The sequence below is a fragment of the Sminthopsis crassicaudata genome, chromosome 2 (genome assembly GCF_048593235.1).
Source record: "Sminthopsis crassicaudata isolate SCR6 chromosome 2, ASM4859323v1, whole genome shotgun sequence".
Classification (NCBI taxonomy): Eukaryota; Metazoa; Chordata; class Mammalia; order Dasyuromorphia; family Dasyuridae; genus Sminthopsis; species Sminthopsis crassicaudata.
In genome coordinates this window covers 578,913,652-578,927,369 of record NC_133618.1, presented here as the reverse complement: position 1 = coordinate 578,927,369, position 13,718 = coordinate 578,913,652, and the positions used below count along the sequence as shown (strand labels likewise).

Below are 13,718 nucleotides of genomic sequence, written 5' to 3'. Positions count from 1 at the left end.
AAGTCCTTTTCTATCTCTCTACCCCAGTTAAACAAAGGAAGGCGACCTTGCGAATCCAAGTACCTGTCCAACCTTGATCGTAGCTTTCTTCTGACTCTGGGATGGGCCTTCTGTCTCTTTGTCACTGAACAGCCTGAAGGACAAGAGCATCCTCTCCTTCTCCGGCTCACTGTTCAGCACTGTGACCTTCATTACCTGGGAAGAGATTGGCAAATGCTACTTGACCTTCTCCCCGGGTGTGTGCCCACAAGGGAGGGCAGGCTCCTTGTTACCCCACAAATCTTCCAAAGCTACTGCTTCAGAACCGTCAAGATCCTAGATCAGATGGAGAACAAGGAGGAATGTAGAAATGACTCAGAAGAGTCACAAAATAGTCAGCAAGCCCTTCTCTCTTCTCTAGTGTCATGGTAATCATCAAGATAGTGGGGAGGTACAGGGGCCCTGATGGGAGAACCTGGGCAGAGAGGGCCTTTGTTATTTCTTGCGTCACCCCAGCCAAGCCTTAGCCTTGATTACGACCTAGTGGCCATGATGGTGGGAGCAGACTCCTGCCTTAGTACTTACAGCAGGCTCTCCTGGGAATCCTTCACGCACAGGGTATTGTCCAGGTGTGTAAATCATTCCCTGCCATCCTGGGACAGGGTTAAAGGAACTAAAGCTAAGCCTATCAGGAGCCCATGGACCCAAGGACTTCTGCACCTCTGCCAAGGGCTTACCTGTCCCACGTAAAACACTTCCTCCGGAGTGGAGATGGGCTGGGCCCCAAGCTCCCTCTTCGGTACCAATCCCCTCACGTCATTGTAGAACTTGACAACACAGCCTGAGTCCTTGATGCTGCTGATAAAGCCGTGCGTCTGCAGCTCGGGCTTGGCTTGCTTGTAGCTCGTGAGAGCAGGAAGGCTGGATTCTACCAGGGTCTTTTTCAGGGTCATAAGCAGTTTCTTGTTCTCAGGGTCACAAGTCAGAACCTGGGAGGGTGGGGTAGTCAGCCATGCTCAAAAGGAGGGCCAGGAAAGCCTGGGGAGGATTACAACCAAGTGGCCCCAGCTATTCCCCTAGACCGTGTCTGCATTCTCCCCATGGAGAAATTCTCAGCCCACCTGCCAGATTCCAGGAAGCCATCCCAGACTAGCCCTGCAGCAACATTTGCTGCTGGACTTACTTGTTCTGCTTCCTGTTACCCAGCAGAGGGCACTCCAAGGCTGGACCTGCCCATTGGTTGCCTGGGCCCTGCCAAGATACCCCAACCCCAGAAAGCCACCCCAGTCTCACCCGGCACTTGACTTCATCTTGGAGATGATACTTCTTCTGAGGATTCCGGATCTGGACATCAGCCAAGTGCAAGGTCGGCACAAGACCTTTGATTTGCTCAGTCACCTTCACAATCATCCCATAGGATCTCAGTGCAAACACTGTGGCCTGAGGGGGAAGAACAGACACAGTCACCGCAGGTGACTCCAAACAGGCCTTCCCTCTGCCATCAAGACTGGGGAGAACCCTAGCTGACATTTCCACCCTCATCTCCATGACCAAGCCAGAACACCTGAAGCACGAGAATGCTCTGACCCAGCTTATCCCTCACTCTTGAATGGCATTCTTTAGGATAGGGTCCTTTTGCCTTAGACACATGGAGGTGACCAGGGGGTGGTGGGGGCTGCCTCTGCTGGATAGACTGCAAGGCTAGAGGGCCTCACCTTGACTACCTGCCCTGGGTGGAGATCATGATATCTCAGGAATGGAGTTTCGATGATGCTCCTGGGATAAAGAGGAAAAAACAATCACACAGTGGCAGAGGCTGACGTGGCCAATGAGTAACAAAGGGCTCCCACACTGACAATCACGATGGTGCATGCTGTGTTTTTGTGCACAGATGTGCCCACACATGTACACCCAGCCACCCCCACACTCACGTTTTCAGAGACAACAACGCCAGATCATCCATTGGGCTGTAGTCAATAACCCGACACTTGTGCATGTTGCCAGGCTTGAACTTCTCTGGCTTAAAGGACTTCTCAGTCTCGGAGAGGTGCATCATCTGCACACAAAGCAATTTATCAGAGGAGAGGAGAGAAACCCGGCTGATCCCGGAACAGTAGGTGAATTTCAAAGAGCTCTGGGGAGACTTGGGGCACTCTTAGGAAACCCCCAAGGGACTTTTTGGCTAGCCTGTCTGCGATCCTACTCTGACAAGGGACACTAGGGGACAGCAGACTCTAAGGAGGGAAAGCTAGGATGATTGGAGCAGGCTGGGCCTCAATGCTGACAAATGAAACAACTATGAGTGATGAGTAGCTTCCCATGATGCCAGCCCAACATCATGCTTCTGAGAAGGAATTCCTAACATGTGCCCATAATAGAGACTCCCTGAGCCAAGAGAGAATATGACATCATCATTCAACACATGCAGAGGCAGAAAACAATAGAACTCAGGAATTTCCCAAAGCAGAGAGAGAAGCTAGTGAATGGGATAGATCCCCCTCCAGGTCAGGACTTGAGTCGCTGCTTATGACACGGCCCAGTTTCACTCTTTATAAGATAAAAGCATATCCAGTTGTCCAACAAAAAAGCATTTCTCTCAAAACAGAAACCTCCTATACCAGTCCTGCATTCCTCTTGGTTCTTTTTATACTTGGTCATCAGGACTACCCTCTCAGAAAAGATTGGGGCAATGGGCAGTCTTTATGTGGCCCCTTACCTTCTCTGAGAGTACATGCTTGCCAGCAAAGTGCTCTCTTAAAAAAACAAAGATAAACGGCATGGATGCCATTTATTTATTATTATTATTATTTTATTATTAACTTATTATTATTAATGGATGCCATTATGCCATATCTTTTCACAGATCCATGTACAATTAATAACTTCCTTAAAAAACAAAACAAAAAAACACTAGAACAAGCTACCTCATTAAGTAGTTAATTCCCCACCACAAGAATTATTCAAAAAGAGGCTAGAGAGGGGTTTTGGGAAATGGTTTTGTGCTTCAGGAACACATTGCAACAGAAGGTTTAAAACCTTCTAAGACCCTAGGACTCTTCTGAAGTACAGGCAGCTTCCTATATAACTTAATATAGCAACACAGAACAAACAGATGTAACTTTTTTTTTAAACTATATATATATATATATATATATATATATATGGAAACCCACGTCAACTCATTCTATCAAGGAAAACTAATACTCTGCTAGAAAAGTGCTAGACTTAAAGACCACCTGACTAACATCCTCTATGGATTTCCCAAAGTAGACAAAGACAATTCCACATAGGTATGAGAGGAAACAGCCAAGAGCCTAGGTGTCCCATCTGCCATTCCAGTGAGAATGGGCCCATGCCCGCCCTCCTCACCCTAGCATAGGCCAGAGATCCATCCTTCAGTCTGAAGGTGGCACCAGCCTTTGCATAGAAGCCCTGAACAGGCACGTCATTCAACACAACTCCAATGAGATGGTGGCAGAGGCGAGTGATTGGGCGGCCAGCTTGCAGGAAGGAAGAGCGCAATGTTAGTCGGACGCACTTGGTACGTGGATGAACTGAGAGGATACAGGCCCTCACCTGTGAGGAGGATCAAGGAAAAAAAAATGCATTAAACAAGAAAGGAAGCAGAGCCAATCAAGCCACCTAGGCCAGACCTTCCAAAGAACCAAACTCTCAATGTCCCCACATGCACTCTCTGTGCAATCCACATGGCCCTAACCCATAGGTCCACAACAGTACTGTGTGCCTACAACTGACTAAAATGGCATTCCCAAGTAATGAGATGCTGGCTCAGGTGACAGGGTGTAACTAACTATGGCTGAGGAACACCACAATCACAGGAAGGATTCCCTACTCTGGCCATTGGTTAATCTCTGCTGAAGCCTCAGGTGATTACAAAGGCAGCATATTCAGAACCGAAGTCCACAATTCATTAATAAGGGTTCCCTCAAGCTATTACTATAACTGGCAGCAATATTATATTAAGTTATAGTTTTGGTCTTAATTATGACTGCCATAATGGAAAAAGATTCTGAGAAAGTCTGGCTTTCTGCTAAAACTCTTAAGTCTATATATAATTCAAACCTCTAAGATAAAAACAAATCATTCACGACAAGGAGTGCAAAGAAAATTGAGGCAAAGAGCAAAGTGGAGAGATGCTAGGATTTGGGACCGGAAAGACCAGAGTTCCAATCCTCCCTCAGACACACACATTAGCTGTCTGGACCTGGGCAAGATTTTCTCACCTACCCTGTTTTCTTAACGAGGATAAAATGGCACCTACCTCCTGTATGTTATTGAGGATATATAGAAAACATAATATATATTACACAATTATCAATTTTTATAATAGTTCTTCCTTTTAAAAATTCACCAGGATAAAGATAAGGAGAGAATAATCACAAATCAGAGTCACAAAATCAAGTCCTCAAGGTAACAGCTATTTTGTCTTCTTACTCAATCCATTATTCCAGAGGAGTTGACTCAGGTCAGAGACCTCTGGCCTCCAAAACTCCTGGTAATTATGATTGGCCACCTCACCCTAAAAGAGAAACAAAGGTAGCAGAAGGCAGTTGGGGACAAATCCTAGAAATTCTTACCATTTGGGTTTGGAAGTAATGTCCTGCCTTTTTAGAATCCAAGTGCATAAAGTCAACCAGTCCAGTGAAGGAAGAGAAGAAACTCAGGGTGAGACCATGAGGGGTCACCTGCAAAGAGAAGTAACAGCAAGTTTAAAGACAGAGCTCCTACATTTTACATCATAAATCAGCCAGAATCATTAAAAAAAAAAAAAAGAATCAATGTTGGAGGGCCTATGGGGAATTAAGACACATCAATATTCAGTCAGGGGAGGTAGGAAATAAGCCAACAACCATTCCAGAAGACAATTTGAATTTATGCAAAAAAAGTCACTAATAAGTTTATACCAAACCATCCCACAGCTGGATATAAAAGTGGTCAATTAAAAATTGCACAGCAATACTCTTTGTGGTAACAAAATTTCCTTTTCTTAGAAGTGATTCATCAATTTGGAAATGTGAAATGCTATATAAATTTAAGGGAAAAGTATACAACTTTATAATGAAAATAAGAAATTCAGAGTAACCTGGGAAGATTTATATATAATTGATATAGAATGAACAGGAAAATATTTACAGAAATAAAAACATAAACTGGAATACCACAATAAACTCAGATGAATAATAACCCATCTTGTTTAGGGAAAAGTGGAAAAAATAGACCCCTCTCTCTCAGTAGAAGCAAAGACTAGAAGTGCATAATGTTGCATGTAGTATCAGACTTATTTTTGGATTTTACTCAAATTTATTTAATTTGTTGCATGGCAGAATTTTTTTTTTTTTGCTCATTTTTTCTTTATTTCATCATAGGGTTCTTTTGTTCTCTGCTGTGCACTTTTTGAAACTTTGTTCTTTTCCTTCTTTTCATTCCCCCCCACACCTCCCCAACACAGACTATAGTTAAGTACAGATATGTTTAATAGATATATACACACACACATACATACATACATATTCATCAAGATCCTTAAATACATATATCCATATATACTTATAGACAGTGTGCACACACACATAGATTTACCCATATATAAACATGCATCTAAAACAATATTAGTATGGCTGACATATAATATAAATTTCTCTTTTAATTAAATCTTCAAACTTGACTGTCTAAAGTTAACAATTACTAGTCGTACTTTTTCCTAATAAATTCGACTCCTGATCTGTCATATTTATGCACATCTCCTCTTGGTGTTCCACCATTTTTATCTTGCTCCTTAACTTGCCTTGCTATTACTTAACCTCCCTCTACTCATGATCCCTTTCTTATCTTCTTTGTGTACAACTCTGACTTCCCTTCCTTCTTTATAGATTCTGAAGGTGCTATATATCCTTTCATGGTATATATGTAGTGTTTTCTATTTAACCCATTCCCAATTTCAGAACTATAGGTCCTCCTTCCTTTAATGCCTGAGTCTATTTTTCCTCTTTACCTCATTTGTATAAATTTTTTTGAGCTACCCAATTCCTGATGTCAATCACAGATGTATGGTATACATTTCTATTTGGAAAGCAATGTGTACAAGTAAAATTCCTTAAAATTAATCATGGATGTTGGCTTATATATTTTCTACTGAATTCTGGTTTGGTTGATAGAAAATGAAAATCTCCAAGTTCGTTGAATGCCCATTTTCCCATTGAATATTTTAGGATAAACTTACTGGATATATTTTTGGTCCCAGGCCTAATTCTTTTGATCATCAGTTATGATTCCAGTATGTGAGGTTCTTTACTGTGGCTGCTAAGTCCTGTAAAATTCTAATTGTAGCTCCAGCATATTCGCTTTTTTCCTTGTTTCTTGCAAAATTTTCTTTTATCTGGAGGTTACAAAATTTAGTAATTATATCCCCATGTTTTCCACAAAGGATCTCACTGAGGTGATGATTGGTGAATTTTTTCTAATTCTACTTTTTCTTCATGATCTATCACTCCAGAACCATTTTCTTAGAGTATTTCTTGCATTACTATATCAAGGTTCTTTTCTTAGAAGCAGCTTTCAGGTAGTCTAATTATTCTTATATTTTCTCTTCTTGATATGTTCTCCAGATCTGTTGTCTTTCTTATAAGACGTATCACTTTCTGTTCTATTTTGTTAATTCTTGGATCTCTCATAGCTTCACTGGCTTCACCTTGGTCAATTCTGATTTTCAAAGTGTTATTTTTGTCTAAAATTCTGTGTCTCCTTTTCTAGTTGGTTTTTCTTACATCGTTTCCTCCTCCCCCCCCCCCCCCCCGTCTCATTTGAGTTTTAAATTCTCTTTTGAGTTCTTCTATAAATTCTCTCTAGGCAGGAAGCCATTTACAGTTATTCTTTAGGGTAGAAGCAGCTATTCTTTTTTTTTTTTTTTTTAACTTCAGTGTTCTCCTCTGAAGTTGAACATCTTCCCTATTCGCATAGTAAGTTTCTATGTTTGGGTTCTTTCTTCACTTTGTTTCTTTTTTTTTTTTTTTAATGAGAAGTATCAGTATAAGCATTTCTAATCCTAGGTTTGGAAGGATGGTGCTGCTCCTGTCTTCCCTTCAGCTCTCTCTTCTGACCTAGAACCTCAAACCAAGAGCTGCCACCTCCTACAAGTGCCTGCAGCCAGCAGCATCCCTGTCCCACTGCCTCTGCACACACACTGGCGTGCCGATTCCTTCTTGCCCAGGGCCCAATCTCAGTAGCACAGCTGAGTTTGGCATTCCTGATCAGCCAAGATTCACTCAGTCTTCCCAAAACTCAGACCCTCCTCAAACTGTCTGTGAGGTCAAAGTCTCTGGTTCCTGGTGTGGCTCCAGCCCCAGGGGTCTTCACTTGGTGTTTCTGTAGAACTAGCTGGAGGGAGGTGTTTGCACTTCACATGGGTTCTGGTAAATCCCAGTCTGGGATCTTTCTTCAGATCTTGGGCTGTATCAGGAAGATCCCTATTCTGCCCCAAATCTTGATCTTTCACCAGTCTATATTCGCCCTGAGGCACAAATTTGTTCTGTTTGTAGGGAAAATCTGGAGAGCTTGAAATTTGCTGATATACACTGACATCTGCTCAGAATCTTCCCAAAGGAAGAGTTCAGTAAAGGGTGAGACTTGATATTGAGATTTTTTTTTTTAAATAAATAAATGCTATAAACTACATCTTCTATATCCCAGCAATTCACAACTAAATGTGGGGGTTGTGAAGTTATGATTTATTATCAGTAAATGTTTAATTTGTACACCTAATTTATGAACCTATATACTCAAGAGTCACATGAAAATTTCTTGGACAAAAAGGGATCATGAGTGGAAAAAGTTTAAGAAGCCACATTCTAGATAGAGGCCAATCTCTCCTCCAAAAAAGAAGTTTTTAAACTTTTGTATCACTGACCCTTTGGATAGTCCAGAGAAGCCCCTTCTCAGAAATGTTTTTAAGTGAAAATAGAAAATAAATCAATTATACTGAAATAGTTACCAAAGTATTTTTAAAAAACACTATCAAGTTCACAGATTACAGGTTTAGAGCCCCTGCTGTAAGATCTAAATAATCACACTCTGCCACAATAATAATAATAATAATAGCTAGAAATTCCCTAAAAGAGTATCAAGTCCAATCCTCTCATTTCATAGAGAAGGAAACTGAGGCTACAAGATCAATGATTTGCCCCTTCTAGGCTGCCCCTTCACTCCTAGAGGTAACAATGTGAGCACAACATCCAAACACTGATCCTCTCCTTGTACTGTAAGCACCACCCATTACCAGGATCCAATGGAGAAGATGCTCTAGGATGCTCTTGTTCAGATGAGGAGGATTCAGTCCCACTTTAAAAGAGCTCCCAGTCTAATGGGAACTTTGCTATACAATCACAGCAAGTGCTTAGGAACAGCACTACTCACCTAGAAAAGTGAACTATTTAGGACTAGTAGCCTGATTAAACAATCCCATGTGGGGATCTGATCAGCTTTGGTTTAACTGGCATCCTGTGGCTTACCTTCTGCACTTGAGCTTTAACCACCAGTCCTGGTAATAGGTTATCCAATGTCCAGTTTTGTTCCTCTGTAGCAATGGCCGCAGAAACAGCAGACTGTATTGTGGACAGAAGGACACTCCCCCCATTGCCTTTTACTTCTTCAATGAGGCAGTTCAGATACTGGCCCACACGCAGCTTAGTATCTGAAAGTGAAAAGTAATCCTCAAAGAGGAGCATTTTCCCTGTGACAAGAACCTGTTCTCTTGGGCCCAACTCTTGAAGGAGTTATTCCTTTGCCAGAAAAATCTAGTTTCCAGGGTCCAGTTACTATCCCAGGTTTATTTCCAATCAATCAATTAAGCAACATTTATTAAGGATACTTTCTGTATTGGGCACAGTGCTGGGACAGCAGCTACCTTTAAAAACCCCTATTCACAATGGATTTCATTTACACCTAGGAATTTCCTAGAAATAAAATTTATAATTAAAAACCGCCCCATTAAAATGAGGCCAAAAGCTGAAATCACAACTGCGAGTCCTCACAGAAGGCCAGGTGAGTGAAAAATTCTAATAAAAGACATTTCAGTAGGAACACCAAACAATGCGCACCTTTCTACCTAAGACCTTTTACATTCTCCAAGGCCTGGTTCAAATGCCATCTCACCTGCAAATTCCCCAATTCTCCTAGTCCCAAATGAGCTCCCTTGACCTCACATGGCACCAAATCTTTACCACAGTGCTCTTATCAGATTCCAATTGCCTCTGGCTGTTGTGCAATACCATATATCTTCCATTGCTAGACTGTAAGGTCCATTAGCATTTCCTTCCTCCTCCAGCCTCTGGGATGGTCTGGACATGTAGAAGAAAGTCCAGCCTCTAGGACAGTTCTTTACCCATAGTAAGTATTTAATAAAGGGCTGATGAATGGATGCATAAAAAAAAAAAAAAAATAAAGATCCACATTCCAGAATTTCTACAATGGGTTCCTATGCAGCCCATTTTAAACAAGTAATCTTTAAAAATGGGGCTAAATATAAAGTACATGGATATGTGTGCGCGCACATGTATGTATATATGAAAATATATATAAAGGGAAGCTAAACACACAGAAATTGCACACACCCCAGACTCCCTCCCCCTCACCTTTGTTCTTCTGTTTGACGTACTCCTGCTCTTTCTGCCAAGGCAGGAAAGCTTTGGTCCCCGTTACACCAATGTCCACCAGGTAACCATGGTCTTCCACACTGTGCACCGTGCCTGTGAGCAGCTACGAGAAAAGACAAGCCCATGTGCAGTCAGGATCGGCTGCTTCCCCCAGCCTCTACTCTCATTACACTCGTGCAGGGCACAGGGAAGGTCCCAGACCACCTACCATGCCTGGCTTCAGGGATGCAGGACTGAGCACCCTGTTGACATCCTTGGGGTTCAGGGACAGCTTGATGCTTTTCTTTGAGGCAGACGTAAGGTTGCTGACAACACAGCGCACGAGCAATCCTGGCGGGAATAACTCGGACAAGGGAGCCAGGTCCTACAAAACAAAGACAGAGAGACATTCTGAACCAAGTTGGGAAGCCCTGGGCCTGCTTCTCTCCTGAGCTCAAGACAAGCCTGTAAGTTGTCATCTTGCAAGATGCCTATCTGTACCATATTCTCCAATGGCATCACCAAATGGGCAAGTAAAGATGTCACAGATAAGTTACATTAGCTGGTCCTCCAAGAGGGCAATGCAAAGTGCTTATTCACTAGCAACATTTCAAACGAAGAAAGGCAAACTATCCACTGAATGGTGAAACAACTCTCCAAATAGAAAACAATAAAGAGATACACAAATTAAATCAATTGTAAGGTTTCATCTTACAAGCAGAAGATTGGCAAATATTGAGCAGCGAAGGGAAGATGGGCAGGGACTGACTTTTGGCCTCTTCTGGGTCTAGTTATTAGTGTGGTGTATGGCATGTAAAAAGCACTATATAAATGCCTCTTGACTAACTAATTGACTTATATGAACTGATACAAAATTAAATCAGAATCCCAAAACTAATTTACAAGATAATCACAATTAGCATTATTAAAGACTTCAGAACTCTGGTCAATGAAATGACCAATTGTGAGTTCTGAAGACAATGAAAGTAAATGTGAGAAACTATTACTATTATTCCTTTGCCCTGAATTCTCTTCCTTAACCCAAAGAAGAATTTTGAATTACAACTTGGAGAGCAGTCAGCATCCAGGGACTCTATCCAGCTCCCAACCAACCCAGGCCTAGAAAGAGGAAGTTCTGTTCATTTCCCCTTTACCTCCAGGGGCTCCTCCTGATCCAACTGTTCGTTCAATTTCTTGGTATAGGCATCAGAGATATTGGTTGCTTGCACATATCCCCAAAGGCCATTAGGCAGACTGATCACAAGCTCCAGATTATTTATCTCCTTCACACATCCCAGGAGCCGCATTCCCTCAGTCAGAGCCTGGAAAAACAGTGAATCACCTCATTGGGGGAGGAGGTAGGGTTATGATACAACACTGAGTATGGAGACCTTAGTCCCCAGTAGTGACCCTGGGTTAAGTGACTTCCCCTCTCTGAATCTGTTTCCCCACTGATAAAAAAAAAAAAAAAAAAAAAAAAAAAAAAAAAGTAACTGGACTTGATGACTTCTAAAGTCCTTTTCTTCTCTAACATTCTTGACTCCACCAAAAAACCCTGGTGCTTTGGTGCATGAAACAGGTCAAGGACTATTCCGTTTGCTTCATAAACCTTACTGGATTAACATTACTCAATTTTGGGTAGCACCACTGCAGATACAACTGGCACTACTGGCAAGGGCAGTGACCTAAGAGTTCAGGAAGCCCACCTGCCTGCCAGTCACTGCCAACACACCTCAATCCTGAGGATTCCACAGGGCTCTGCTTCAGGTCTGCTGGTCTCCTTTTTTTCTATCTTTGACCTTTTATTTTTAGCACCTTGTTCTTGGCTCCTTTTCCTTTTTCGGGGTCCTTCCTCAGTAGGAACCTAGAAGAAATCCATCAAGACCCAGAGAAGTAAAGAAAAGAGAACAGAAGGCAATTCCCAACTCTTCCCGCTCCAATGGCAGTTCACTTGCTGCCCTAATCCTTGAACTTTAGGCCCTTGCTCTCCTTGTCTTTCCTACTATTTCTGAAGCTTGGCGCTCCTCACATCTCTCCCTGGTTCAAAAATGCGCAGGGAGTTTTCCATTCCCTCCAAGATTAAGTCCAAACTCTTATCATCTGGTTCCAACCTGTATTCCTTCTTTACTTCTTCCCATCTCCTACCCCCTTTATGTCCTGGAAACTACAGGTCAAACATTTGTCTTATGTCTCTGCCTAGAGACTCACCTGGCCCTTCTGTCAGAGAGCTTGTTTTGTCTTCTATCATCCTTATGGCACTTTCCTTAGTCTGCCTCATACCACAGCTAACTTGGTATATATTTTATTTCCTATTGGACTATGGTGCTTAATGGCAGGATCATTTCCTAGCTCTTATACTGCAAGCACAAGGCCTTGCTACAACAGGCAATGGGGAAAAATCTAGAGTTATACTATCAATCATTCCAAAAAATTTTTTACATGACTACTGCTGTGTATCAGGCCCTCTGCTACACATGGGAATTTTTGTGTACAAATTTGTGTGCACAAATACATATATAACACCCCCCCACCAAAAAAAGAAGGGAACTGGGCAGTGGGAGGCATCATATAACCCGTAGTATTTGGGGAGAATTTTGAAGTAAAGAAAGAATTCTATGAACTGGGAGTTAGGGGGAGAATTGTAGGTATGGGAGAGGGGGAAACAGCCACAGTCAGAGGAGGGAGGGCCCTGTTTAGATGGATGATTAAGAGAAAAAGAGCAATGTATGGTAAGGATGAAAGCAGAGTAGGGTTGTGAAGGACATAGTATCCAGAGTACCCCCATTTGATCCTGCAGGTAACAGGAAGGAGCGGCTCTGTGTGTAAACTGGACTGAAGAGGGAATAATCTTAGGCAAGAATGTGCAATAGGCCCAGGCTGGACTGCGTGACACCAGCTTTACATCTGCTTCTAGGCCTCCAGTTTCCCAGAACCTAACTCCCCGACAGTCTCACTTCACTTTATCCCTCCCCTTCCCCGAGAGCAGCGGGAGGGCTTACATCTGGAAGTATCTGAGAACCCCAGGGTGAGACCCCCTGGGCCTGGCCATTCAGCTGTTCTCGTACACACACCCATCTTACAAGGGATCTAAAGTCCAGTGTTCTTAAGAATTCTAGAGTCAAACTGTCACCGCCTGGGCCTCTCTGGCCACACAAGCCCCCCACTTACATCGAATAAATTGTCATGTTCCACCGGCTGCTGGGGGTTTTTTTCCCCGGGCGCTTTCTTTTTCGAGCCCCCTCGCGGGAAGCTGTCTTCCTGGGATGCCATGTCAGTCTCTTCAAGAGAAAAAGCACAGTGAATTACAGTGAAATATGATGAGCATCACAGGGCCCAACCCCTAAACAACCCAGCACCGCCCAGGCCACTTAAACCAGAAGCCGCAGTCAGAAAGGCAGTCCCGGGGAAGGGGGCGTGGTGACGGAGAGGACCGTTCTCTCCCGATTCTCAGGCCAGACTCTCGGCCCCGGCTCTTTCTGGCCACTCGGAGATCATGTGGTCCATTCCCCCGCACGCCGGGATGGGGGCAGGGACGGGGCCAGAGCCTGCAGAGCGACAGCCCCCGACCACGTCCAGGTGTCAATGTGCCGGGAGAGGGGGGGAACCCGAGCGCTTTCAGATACCCCGGAAAAATAAGCCAACGCGGAGGATTTTTATCTCCTGGGCGCTCTCCGCAGGCTGGTAAATAACCCCCCACGGGGCCGCTCTCCGAGGCACGGCTTTAAATACACAAATAACTCTGCTGAAGTAATGCTCAAAATGCGTTACTTAGAAAGCCCACAGGGCGACGCGCGTTAAGATGCCCGGATCGGGACCAACCCCTCCGTCGGCAAAGGAGAAGGCTGAAGCCCGGGGAAGGCCGCGTTAAAGGCTGGGAGCTGGGCCGGGATCTGGATCTCACTTACTTGTCCCGGGAGCCGGCGTCCGAACGGGGGGCCGGGGAACAGAGGCCAGAAGGGGAGCCCGGGAGAACTTCTCCCTAGCTACGGTTTTTCAGCTCAGCCCCACGTGGATCAGCGCGGCCAAGAAAGCACTTCCGGAAGCAAATCTGGCCGTCTGAAACTTCTTCCGCTCGTTTCTGGTAAAGGGGAG

At 43.7% G+C, this 13,718-nt stretch overlaps 1 protein-coding gene across 2 annotated transcripts in view; it reads right to left on the bottom strand.

Moving 5' to 3' along the window:
• The window catches only part of PDCD11 (programmed cell death 11), a 34,611-nt gene extending 20,935 nt beyond the window's left edge, over nt 1-13,676 (bottom strand). For both annotated transcript variants that reach the window (XM_074295486.1, XM_074295487.1), the window contains exons 1-14: nt 13,532-13,676; nt 12,795-12,904; nt 11,359-11,490; nt 10,781-10,948; nt 9,856-10,011; nt 9,627-9,750; nt 8,505-8,686; nt 4,578-4,685; nt 3,349-3,555; nt 1,911-2,035; nt 1,695-1,755; nt 1,273-1,419; nt 717-968; nt 64-195 (exon numbers count right to left, since the gene is read on the bottom strand). In XM_074295486.1, the coding sequence (XP_074151587.1) occupies nt 64-195; nt 717-968; nt 1,273-1,419; nt 1,695-1,755; nt 1,911-2,035; nt 3,349-3,555; nt 4,578-4,685; nt 8,505-8,686; nt 9,627-9,750; nt 9,856-10,011; nt 10,781-10,948; nt 11,359-11,490; nt 12,795-12,896 (1,896 nt within the window). In that variant the 5' untranslated portion in view covers nt 12,897-12,904; nt 13,532-13,676. The remainder of the gene's footprint in view (nt 1-63; nt 196-716; nt 969-1,272; nt 1,420-1,694; nt 1,756-1,910; nt 2,036-3,348; nt 3,556-4,577; nt 4,686-8,504; nt 8,687-9,626; nt 9,751-9,855; nt 10,012-10,780; nt 10,949-11,358; nt 11,491-12,794; nt 12,905-13,531) is intronic.
• Between the last annotated feature and the right edge of the window lie 42 nt (nt 13,677-13,718).